Below are 12,436 nucleotides of genomic sequence, written 5' to 3'. Positions count from 1 at the left end.
AAAGGGCTGGGTCCTGATGTGTGAGCAACCCACACAGAGGAGGGAGGGAGGGAGGGACTATTACAGGACAGGAGGAGAATGCAGACCTGTCTGGTAGACTCAGGGTACTGCTGCTATTCCAATGTGGTGGCAGCTGTGGTACAGAGGAGGGAGAAAAGGGGACTCTGGCTAGAAGAAACAGAAAGTGAGAGAAACCAGGTCACCTCAGAGCCCTGTCAGATCTGCTCGAATCCATATCGATATCCTACTTTTTTTTCTTGCCCAGACTCTCCCAATACACAAAGTCTTTTAGAGTTAAACTTTAACACATTTTGGAAACATTCAAAATGTCTGTGAAGTAAGTCCTAAACAGTCCTTTGAGTATGCTAAAAGCAGTGTATCATTCACAAAATGCTGCATTTTGGGAAAATATTTAACAAAAATACACAGTTACAAAGAGTGGTACCTACATGATTTTTTTTTATTTAAATACAAAAAGAAGTACAAAATTAATAAGATCCCTTGGGATTAAGAAAGTAAAGTTTAAAAAAAAAATGGAAGGGGAGTGTTGTCCAGTGCTAAGGAAATGGAAATTAGGTGAACCCAATGCTCCCTATGAAGCATTCCTCTAGGGGTCAGGAGAGAGGCTCAGCCTGGCAGTACACATGGGAAGCAGGGCCAGCAAGCAGGTAAGGCTGAACCAGAGCAATGGGTATCATGAGAGGAAAAGAAAAATAGAAACCGCTGTGAGAAACCCTAATGGCGCAGTGAGGGTGTCAGCAAAGAAAGCAGGAGGTGTAGCCCCTGCCTCTAAAGCAGCACCACACAGAGGAGGGTTGGAGGAGGGAAGGAAGCGAGGGGATGCTGTTGGTGGGAGCAGCTGTATCAGCAGTTGAGGTCATGTAAGGGGACAAGTCAGTGGGCATCCAAACACTTGCCAAAGGCAGGCTAATGGTTTAGCCAGGGCAGAGGCCAAACTTTGGTGAGGTTTGAGGGAAAGGGGTGTCTTGACATCATCCACACAGTTTCTACTCTTTCCCTCCGAAGTGACCCTCCCACCTTCCCACAGTGAGTTGGAGAGCAGCCTAACTAAGTGAGACAATAACAACCTGAAGATTGTCACATGCTTTTCATGGGCATATTCCTCCATCTTCAAATCAGCATCTTAACGCCCATGTCCTCTGAGAGAGAAGCACTCCATTCAACCAAATTCACGGCTAATACTCCTGTGACTGCATTTGGTTTGCTAGTCCCCTTCTGAGAACTCCTCAAATAAATGGATCTGTGATATACAAGTATCTGTGCTTTAGAAACTGAAAAACAGACTAAGTCACGGTTTGCTCTGTATTCTGCCAGCATCTCCAGCAACGGAGTCGTCTTTCATTTCGGCGGCTTTGAAAATTCCTCAGAAGCATGTAGGGCTTTTATACCAGTTGGCTGTGCCTGTGGAAGAGCTCTAGAATGCAAAACCACATATAACTTCTCCCCTTAAATTCCTAAGGAGCCTCCTCACACACAGGCAGACCTCGAGGCTGGCAAATGGCAAATGTCGGAATTAATTACAGGCTGCCATCCAAGATGCTTTCAGCTCAACTGTGGATCAACAAAAATCACTCTCACAGTAAAATACATTACTTGCCAGATTCCCATTTAGTAGTCACCAGTGAGAAGGCGGTAGATGTCACTCAACACAATAAAGACAATAAAACCAGTAATAATCGCAAGTAATAATTGGCACTATTTTTAATCTTAATAAATACACAGAATAGGCATAATCTCCAAACCCCTTTATTATTGTTGGAGAAACTGTATGGGGGAAAAATAATAAGAACCTGCCACAAAATGACCAATTGCTGTAGTCGCTGGGATTTAAAGTCGGTCCGTGTGAACCCTTTGACTGTACCCTAGTCTACAGAACAGGCTCTTGAAAAACTGTCTACTGACTACACACTGAAGTCTAATCCTAAGTGAACTCTACTAAAGTTCCCATTTCTCCAAATGCAATTTCATATAGTATTGTGCCACAATTTTAGAATGAAAAAAAAAATTGTTTACTCTCAGGAACAAAATTCCCAAACTTCCCAGTGTCACCACCTAGTGAGCCCTACTATGAAGGAACTTCCCTCCTGTGCCCTTGACCCTGTTTCCTGGGTCATGCTGTGGGTCCCTTGCTCCTGAGATAATTTTCCACTTAACTCTTTCCTGTTGGACCCCCCAACACTGTCTGCTCTGCCAGATATACCTGAGCCCACTCCAGTTTCAATCTGTGCCCTCCATTCCACACACCAACCATCTCATGGAGCTTCCTTAAGACATTCTTTTCCTCATAACCTAAAGCGAGAAAGTCACAGAAGGTCGGTCAGGCCTGAAAATAGGCCCTTCAACCCTCCCCTGATTCAAGGGTTTCCCACTGCAATCCAGAAAGGCTGAGCAGCCATGCAGTCTGAAGGTACAGACTGCCCTGCAGTGTCCTCAAGATGGGCGGACGTGGGAAGGTGGGAACAGCCGCCTTATCTCAGTCCTTCCTCCAGAAACTTTTCTGCATTACTAACCACTGAGCCCCAAGCTTTGACAAGGGGACAGAGTACCAAGGACTCATTAGGATTTCCTGGACTCGGGGTCCCTTAGGGTTCATGAATATTAACACTGATTATTAAGGACTATTAGAATTACACGTAAAAACGCATGGATCTGGAATTGACTATCATCCGGCCTGGGTCTATTGGTTTTAGTCTTCTGATTTTAAAGACAAGTATTATCGTCGTGGATCCCAAAAGCACCGAGAACTGCCATGGTGCAGATTGCAGTTGAAGGTGGCTCCAAGTTCCGGGTCTCAACTCGCTCTCCCACCCCTGGGTTGGGAAGGTCACGCTGCAAGGGACCCGGGAAAGGAACAGATGACCAGGGAGTGCAGGCCTCATTCCCGAGCCGGGTCCCCCGCGGAAATCCCGGAGCAGCGATAGCCCCATCAACATCCTGGGAACCGGCGCGCCTGGCGATCCGGTGCCCCTCCACCACTCCCCACCGCGCCTAACTGGTTTTTAAAAAAACAAAACAAAACAAAAATCAGTTTGGACGCTTCAGTTCCACTACTTCTCTGCTTCTTTTTGCTGTTGAGCGCCACCTAGTGAGCACTGTATTTCATCGCTTTGAGGTTGCGGAGAGGATGGCACAGGCCAACCCAAGGGAAGCTTGATCTTTCTTTCTTTCTTTCTTTCTTCTCTTTCTTTCTTTCTTCTCTTTCTTTCTTTCTTTCATTTCTTTCTTTCTTTCTGTCTCTCTCTTCTTTCCTTTCATTCTTCCTTTCTTTCTCTCAAGCTCTCTCTCTCTCTCTCTCTCTCTCTCTCTCTCTCTCTCTCTCTTTCTTTTTCTTCCTTTCTATATAGTTTTCTTCTTGTTGTTGTGGTTGTTTTTAAATTTTTTATGCAAAATATAATTGCATCATTTCCCCATACCTCTCCTCCCTCTACCTCTCCAACTCTGCCCATGTACCTGCTTGTTCCCTCTCAAAATAATGGCCCTTTTCTTTGTTAGTGGTGTGTGTGTGTGTGTGTGTGTGTGTGTGTGTGTGTGTGTGTGTACACCTAAATATATAAATACAGCTTGTTCTGTTTGTTTAGTGTTGCTTGTATGCACATGATATCAGGTCTGACCACTTAGTACTAGATAACCAATTAGGGGCTCATCCTTGAGAAAGACTTTTTCTCCCACTCACAGCATTCCTTAGTTGCTCGTGTTCTTTGTCTCTGGGTGAGACCCCACGAGATTTTCTCCTTCCACGTTAGCATGTCTGCTGCTGCTGTCCCTCTCAAGTCTTCTTTAGCAGACATATTGTTGAGTCATCATGGGGGTAGCTAGCTTCTCTGTCATTTCTAGGAGACACACAGCAGATTTCCTGATCCTCCAGCTCTTACAGTCTTTCCACCATCTCTTCTAAAGTGGTCCCTGAACCTTGGTTGCAGGAATGATGCTGTAGATGAATCCATTAGGGCTGGACACACACAATCAGCTGTTCTTTTTTGATCAGTTGTGGATTTCTGTAATGGTCTCCATCTGTTGCAAAGAGGAGCATTTCTTTGATGAGGGATGAGAGCTAAAAGAAGTGTATCTTTATACACTTACTTGTGTATCTAAAGACAGACATGTTGAATGCATTTAAGAAGTATTTAAAGGAGTATTTACTGATTTAGTAAAGTGGTAGTAATAGGATCTCCTCTAAGATCCATGGCCTCACTAGCCATGTGTAATTGGCTAGTTTTCTAGTACAAAGCATGATTTCCCTTCTGTAAGCAGGCTTTACATCCAATCAGAGAGCTATTGGTTGCCACCAAGATATGAATATCATTTTTGCACCCTTATGGGTATCCTGACACACTGGTTATGTGGTGTCACAGCTGGGTAGAACTATTGGTTGGTTCTTTCCTAGGGAAGGTTACACAGACTCTTCTAGAGCTATGACAGCTAATCCCCAAGAGCAGGTTTTCAGATCAGATCCAGTTTGGATCCCCCAAATTTCATGTCCAAAGAATATTTAATCCTAGCACTTGAGAGGCAGAGCCAGGAAGATTTCTGTGAGTTCAAGGCCAGCCTGGTCTACAGAGGGAGATCAAGGACAGACACCAAAACTACACAAAGAAACCCTGTCTCAAAAAAAGAAGGGGGGGGAGGAGGAGGAGGAGGAGAAGAAGAACAACAAGAACAAGAAGAAGAAGAAAAACTATTATGATGTCTTCAGCAACAGAGAGTGCCTTTAAGTTCTGGGAGGCAGCTAAGAGCAACGGCAATAGCCCATATTGTTCAAGGAGTCTCTTGAACTCCCCTGGCCAACAACTAGAAAAAGGGTTCCTCATGCTTGGTATTGGGGGTTTTATCAGATAATCGATGGCTCTTGGAAATACTGTAAGTTCAAGAAGGGGCACTTCACTTAAACTGTGTATGCATATATACAGACTTATACGAAAGACATCCTTACTGTTGTTTTTCCTCCTCCTTCCCTTTCGTTCTGTATTGACCTCTCTCCCCCATCCCCAATTAAAACCCCCTCCTGTCTTGTCCATTTCCCCAGAGAGGAGAATAATGGGATTCTAGTAAAGGCTGACTTTATCCCAGCTGAAATGTTACCCTTCGTTGGGTTTTGCCAAAAGACGATGCTTTGCCTTCTTCCCAGTGTGTGAGCACCCTGACAACAGTGCAAGGTGCTAGTTTTGTAAGTGCTGGGAAGAGAAAGAGAATCAATAGTAAAGAAGGCAGCGAGGGGGTCCTGGGGATGGTGAGATGCAGCGGAAGACCTTTGGAGGCCTGGGTGGTGAAAGATCCTCAGACCTCAGGGGAAGCAGGAAAACTCTACTTTAAAATCTGAATAATATGAATGAATTCACTTGAGACCAGAAACAGACTTGAAAAAGAGAGTCTTAAACCATCAAGGACCTGTGATCTTCATGAAGACACAAATTTCCCATGCTTTTTAAAATTTAAAAGCTTTTTTTTAGGTTTCTTTATCTTATATATAGGAATGTTTTGCTTACGTTATATGTATGTGCACCAGGTGGCGTACCTGGTGCCTGTGGAAGTCAGAAAAAGGCAGTGAACCCCCTGAAACTGGAGTAATGGATGCTTGTGAGCCACAGGGTGCTGGGAACTGAAGCCAGGATCTCTGGGAGAACAGCAAGTGCTCTTAACATCTGACCAGTAACTGTTCTCCAGCCCCAAGAACCTTAATCTTTTAAACATGATCTGTAAAATGCTCCAAAGTATTCCAGGCAGTAGGGGACATTCAGGTGTTTTTGCCTGCATGATGAAGAGGTAGGATGCACCTTCCTCAGCAAGCAGTTTGGGGAAGCTTTTCAGGATCTTTGAAATGCATACAAAATACATTATGTAAGCAAATCCAGGAAAGTGATACAGAAAATATGTCTACACCAAAAAGCTCAGAAGATCCGGACATTTCCAAGCTCTGCACAGCAGTGCACCCATTTCAAGTTGTGTTCACTGCTGTCGTGTTGAACAGATGAAAAGAAAATGGAGCTTTCATGCTTCCTCTGAGCAATGTTCTGCCTCCTGACAGAGCATGGCAGCACTGTAAGCTTCTGTTTAGTTGAGAGAGCCTTTATTCAACAGAAATATTCACGAAAGCCTGAATCAGTCAGTGAGGGGAGGTGCTGATATAAAGGGGGCTTCTGTCCACGTTCACTCACACTCTCTCAACTCCATGGGGCCTTGAAGCATGTATCACAGAAACCCTGTATTTGAGCCACTAGGATGGTGTGGAGAACCAAACGTTATAGAGATGGATGATCTTGGCTCATACTTGCCGACTGAAATATGAAAGTAGTATCAGAGCCAGGCATGATGGTTCACACCTGTAAGCCTGACACTCAGGAGGCTCAGGCAGGGGGATTGCCAGTTCCATGAAACCCTGGGCTACACAGAGAAAAGGGGGAGGGAGACTAAGAGAGGAGAATATCAGAAGGAGAGAGAGAGAGAGAGAGAGAGAGAGAGTATTAATGAAGATGTGTATCAAAAGTGCTTGGCATAGTGCCAATCCCATAATGGCTCTTAACAATGTAAGCTTATGCTCCTGAGGTAGCTAGAGGCTCCAGGTCATGATCCCTGGGGACATTTCAGGAATATGTTCTTAAACAATGGCGTGAGTGTTCTCTGCCTGTAGTGAGAATCCACATGGGATGTTAAACACTAGGTCAAATCCTCCTGGTGCCTTGATGGATCTGAACCTCCCCATCACTGCACACTGGTAGCTACTGACACTCTCACCTCACTAATGCCAGGGATCCTGGGCTGCTCCTGTTGAGAGATTATAATATATGCACAGAAGAATCATCCACATAAGGTAAAAATAGAATGTTAAGTCATTTTGCCATCAAGGAATTATGCTAAGCCCCAGAGGATTTTCCAAACCATGCTAAGCATTAGTTGACCATAATGGGCGTTCTTGACAAGCTCCTTTCTAGAGCCAACAGAAAAATAATCTGTGTAACCAGGCATAGTAGCCACTCAGAGGCTGAGGCAGGAGGACTACCACAAGTTTGAGGACAACCTAGGCTACAGAGTGAGTTCTAGGGCAGCCTGATCTACAGTGCGTGATCATCCTCAAAAAGAAAAAAAAGTGTTTAAAAGAGATTGAAGCAATTCTAAGAAGCTAAAACAATTACGGAGCAATCAGTCTATAAATCAATTTGTGAAAACTCTGTTCCCTCAAATCCACATATTATTCAATTATGACTCAATTATAGGGAAAAATATTTCCCCATAAAATGGCATCTCTTTTTGTAGTCTGCTATTGATCTCAGGTCTCCTTTGTGCTCTTTTCAAGCCATGGGACAACCTTGAGACAATGAACTTTAGGTTGTGGCTACACCGTGTACAGGTAAGTATCATTGGGATAATACTTTAAAGCTAATGCAGTGGAAGGAAGCTGTGAGAGTTGCTTCTTAAACTAGTCTTGTAAGCACAACCTCTTCTGTTGTGAGACTAATTAACTGTGATTGCCAACATCTGCCATATTAGCAAACACCCCACTAGCTCTGCCTTGGGGCTGTGTCCTTCCCTGGATCATGTCACACAGTCCACAAGTTGACAGAATTGAGAACCTGTTAGAGACCCAACCATAAAGAGGCATGATCTTAGCAACATCCAACTTCACTGAGTCTCAGTTTCTTCAGTTGCTAAGTGACTAAGTTAGTTTAGAAAAATCTCTAACACACCTTCTATTTTCAAAAGTTTACAAAGATGTAAATGTTTTATATGGATAAAATAAAAAATGCATACTGTCCTAGTTAGGGTTCCTGTTGCTGCCATGAAACACCATGACCAAAGCAAGTTGGGGAGGAAAGAGTTTGTTTGGCTTACACTTCCATGTCATTGTTCATCATTGAAGGAAGTCAGGACCGGAACTCAAACAGAGGAGGAACCTGGAGACAGGAGCTGATGCAGAGGCTATAGAGGGGTGCTGCTTACTGACTTGCTCATCATGACTTGCTCAGCCCACTTTCCTATAGAACCCAGGACCACCAGCCCAGAAATGGCCCCACCCACAATGGCCCTCCCCCATCAATCACTAATTAAGAAAATGCCCTTCAGGCATGCCTACAACCCGATCTTATGGAGGCATTTTCTTATTTGAAGTACCCTCCTCTCAGACGACTTTAGCTTGTGTCAAGTTGACATAAAACTGCCCATACCAATTCTTATTGCTGAAAGTTTTGAAAGGCCATGTTGATATTTGTCGAATAAATGGATGTTATCTTAGTATCTAGAAAGCTATATACAGCAAACAAAACCTAAGCCTGGTGATTTAAAGTCTCCTTCCTCTCTGTTGACTGGTCCTGAATAAATAACACGAGGATACGAATTAATTTATAAAATGGTTACTTTCATCCTTCATGTCTGATTCAGGAACCCCACATTTGGCTAAAGTCATTGCCCCAATGCGGCCTGTGCATTGTACAACTTTGATGATACATGTGTCTGGAAGGACGAAAGGAAATTACAGTAAAAACAGAAACATTTCTCTTCTAGACGTACTCTTCAGTTTTCACACCTTTGCTATTGGCCTCAGAGGGGAAGCACCCTTGCTTTTTTGGTCCGCTGTCCAAGTTAAATATCTATTGCCGAGAAAGAAGTGGTGCACCCCCTCCCCGCCCCCCACCCGGGCTTCTGTTTTCAAGCACACAACTATGCATGGGAAGTTGCTGACATTTGTGATTTACTAAAGCGGGCCGTGGATGTGTAATCATCTGGGCTGTCAGTGGGAATTCAAGTTATTGCCTCAACAGTGACACAGTCCTGTAACATGGCAGCCTTGAGAACCATGAGATGGCAAAGCTAGATCACGTGTGGCACCCAAAAGCTACAGAGAAATACAGCCTCACACAAAGATTTCAGCAGTCTGCCTTGCCGGGAGACCCAAATCATGTTTTGTTTTGGGTTTTTTTTGGGGTTTTTTTTTTTAAGGACATTTTCTTATCCAAACACCCAGGTGAGTCACATGCATCTCTCTCACTCAGATAATCCCACCACAAAGGAGCGCCCTGCAGGAATGGAGAGGATATAGCATCCCAATTCTCAACCCATTCACCTGCACAGCTTCTTGCTCTGCAAATTGGTAGGAGCAGCTAGCTACAGAAGAGTCACAGTAGACACAGCCTATTAATGATCTCACAAGATTTAGAGGTAAAAATAGAAAGGAGTGGTACTGGAGGATAAAAGGACACGGGTGGTGGGGGACACCTGTTATATTTATTTTGTAGAATATATTTGTTCTAACTTTTATTTTATTGCTCTTTTTAAAGAAGAGGGTCTCACTGTGTTGTCCAGGCTGGCCTCAAAATCCTGAGTTTAAGCAGACCTCCCAAGTGGCTAGAGTACAGGTGCATACCACTGTATTCCTGTTTTATTTTTGGTTGACATAGAATAATTGTACATATTTATTGGAAACAATGTAGTGTTTCAGCATATGTACACATTTTGTTCTCATCAAGACAATTAATATATCCATTATCTTAAACATGTATTATTTATTCATGATGAAAATATTCAAAATATTCTCTTTTAGCTATTTTGAGAGACAAAATGCATTATTATTAGTCATAGTCACAGGACCGTGTCATAGGACATTTAGAATTTTCTCCTCTTATCTGACTGTAACTTAGCACCTGTGAACCAATCTATCCCAACCTCCCTCCTACCTACTATTCCCAGAATCTGGCAACCATTGCTCTACTCTTAAGACCAATGTTTTTAAATCCCATGTTTAAGTGGGATTATGCAGTATCTTTCTTTCTGTGCGTGGTTTATTTTACTTAACATAATGTCCTCCAGGCTCAGTCATGTGTTACAAATGAAAGGATTTCTTGGGTTTTGTTTGTTTTTTAGGTTTTTACTTTTATGAGAGAGAGAGAGAGAGAGAGAGAGAGAGAGAGAGAGAGAGAGAGAGAGAGAGCAAAGAGCAGGTACCCACAGAGGCACAAGAGGGTGTCAGATCTGTTGGAGCTATGATGACAGGTGGTTATGAGCCACCCAGTGTGGGTGTTGGGAAATGAACAGTAAGTAGTATTTGCTCTTAAGCATAGAATCATCTCTCCAGACAAATTTCTTGTTTTTACATCTGAATAGTATTCCGTGTGTGTGTGTGTGTGTGTGTGTGTGTGTGTGTGTGTGTGTGTAAACTGCTCTACCAATCAGTTGATGAACAGTTAGTTGTTCTCACTATAAATAGTGCTGTAGTAAATGTGGGATTGCAGCTGCCTCTTCAATGTACTGATTTCATTTTTCTTTGGTTATTGTCTTAATAGTAAAAAGACACCATGAACAAGGCAGATCTTATAAAAAAAGAAAGCATTTAATTGAGGTGTTGCTTACAGTTTTGGAGGGTTAGTCTACTCTCATCATGGCAGGGAATATGGCAACATGTAGACAAACACAGTGCTGGAAATACAGCTGAGAGCTTCACATTGTGATCCATAGGCAGTAGGCAGAAAGAGAGATACTGGGCCTGGTGTGGGATTTTTTGCAACTTCTGAAACCCATCCCCACAATTTCCTCCAACAAGGCCACACCTACTACAAAAAGGCCACACCTCCTAATCCTTCTAATCCTTTCAAACAGTTCCACTCACTGGTGACTAAGCATTCAAATACAAGAGCCTATGGGGACCATTCTTATTCAAACCACCACATGCACACACCCAGTAGTGGTATTGCTGGATCATTGGTGGTTCTGTTTTTAATTGGAGGCTGCCAACATTCTGTTTTCCATAATGACCGCACAAATTTACATTCTCATCAATAGTCACATGGCATTTTTTAACACCTTATTTAGCCAGCATGACTCTTCTCGGTATAAAGCATATCAAATCCTGCTGAATCAGGGTTCCATAAATGTTCCCACTGGGGGAAATATTGGACCAGAGGGTTTCGGAAGTCATCGTAACGTTTAAATACATAAAAGTTCTAATTCTGCATATTCTAAAGCACATTTCTTAATCACACTCTTCCCTTGGGCCAAAACCTTCTGTGGATGCTGTGTGCCTGAAACATGGAAATGCAGGGTCATGGAGGTGGCAAGGTGGAAATGGCTTTTTAAGAAGTCCAAATATCTTAGTGTGGCATTCAGAAATGATGTCAACAGCCTTCTCCATCTTAACTCCGATCCTTCCCGTTCACAAGCCTCTGTTCCTTGCTGGCCGGCTTTCCTGCTCTCTCCTCCCCTCTGTACCTCTGCCTGGGCTGCTGTCTCTGGTGGGAACACCTGTCCCAGCCGTAAACATGCAAGAGAAGCTAGTTTTAATTTCTTTTCATAACATTTCATTTATATGTGTATATTATATGTTGTATGGGGGGGGCCGCATATGCTATAGTACATGCAGAGGTCAGAACTGCAAACCTATGAGAGTCAGTTCTCCTTTTCTATCATGTGGCTCCAGGGACTTGATCTCAGGTCATCGGGCTTCATGGCAGGTGTCTTTCTCACTAAGTCATTTTAAACCCTCAGGTCCAAACCACTCCTGAGGGGTTGACTTGGCTCCAATTCATCTTCATATTCAAACTCATAGTGGACTACAGATTGGGTTCCTTATATAGAATTAACTGTGTAAATGACTTTCCAGGACTTCAGGAAAGAGTGGTTTTACGCACGGCTGTCGGCCCTGGGCTTGTGTACATAATGGACACAGTAATAGGATTAAAACGAAAACCCTTTCAACGCAGAAAGACCAGCTACCTGATGATGGCCTGCAGTTCTGCCGCCAGTGCTTGGGGACTCTGGCCGTTAGCTGCTTTGGTGTGCGCTCCGTGTCAGCTCTATAGGAGCAAGGGCAGGCTGACAGGGCCAGTGTGCTCCAGAACAAAGCATCCTGAGATGCTCTCAATGTATTACTCCCCCTCTGAAGGACTCTGTCTGAACGAGGCCTCCAGATGACTTTGCTGTGCTCCGAAGTCTGCACATAATTATAGCAAAGCTAAATATATTATCGCCCTGGTCTAGATTCATTTATCAAAGATACAAAGTGTATTTCTCATTTTCCTCCAGCCTAATTACCACTACAGTACAACCCATTCCCAAATGGAGCAATGGTAAATACATTTGGTCTCTCACCTTTAACTGCTGCTAGTCACACTGTTTAGATATCCATGAACTCATCAAAATCTGCCCTGTCTCTGGCAGCTGATCAGGCGGATCCCTGCAAATTCCTGGACTGTGGCAAATTTGCTCGGTGCATAAAGAATGAGTGGACACAGGAAGCAGAGTGTCGCTGCAGACAGGGGCATGAGAGCCACAGGACCCTGGACTACCAGGACCTGAATCCCTGTCCCCCTGGAAAGACATGTGAGGTCGGCCGAGGACAGGCAGCTCCATGCAGGTAGGTCAAGCATGTAGATAGCAGACCCAAGAAGTATCCATTGCTCATACTCTGAGAAAGCTACCGTGTGGATAAATTCAT

At 43.7% G+C, this 12,436-nt stretch overlaps 1 protein-coding gene across 1 annotated transcript in view; it reads left to right on the top strand.

The window, feature by feature from the left end:
- The window catches only part of Impg1 (interphotoreceptor matrix proteoglycan 1), a 100,787-nt gene that overhangs the window by 82,296 nt on the left and 6,055 nt on the right, over positions 1 to 12,436 (top strand). Inside the window, exon 14 of the mRNA XM_059267037.1 lies at positions 12,160 to 12,355. Coding sequence (XP_059123020.1) covers positions 12,160 to 12,355 — 196 coding nt within the window. The remainder of the gene's footprint in view (positions 1 to 12,159; positions 12,356 to 12,436) is intronic.

Source organism: Peromyscus eremicus, chromosome 7, assembly GCF_949786415.1.
Source record: "Peromyscus eremicus chromosome 7, PerEre_H2_v1, whole genome shotgun sequence".
NCBI lineage: Eukaryota > Metazoa > Chordata > Mammalia > Rodentia > Cricetidae > Peromyscus > Peromyscus eremicus.
This window is presented reverse-complemented; position numbering and strand designations above follow the sequence as displayed.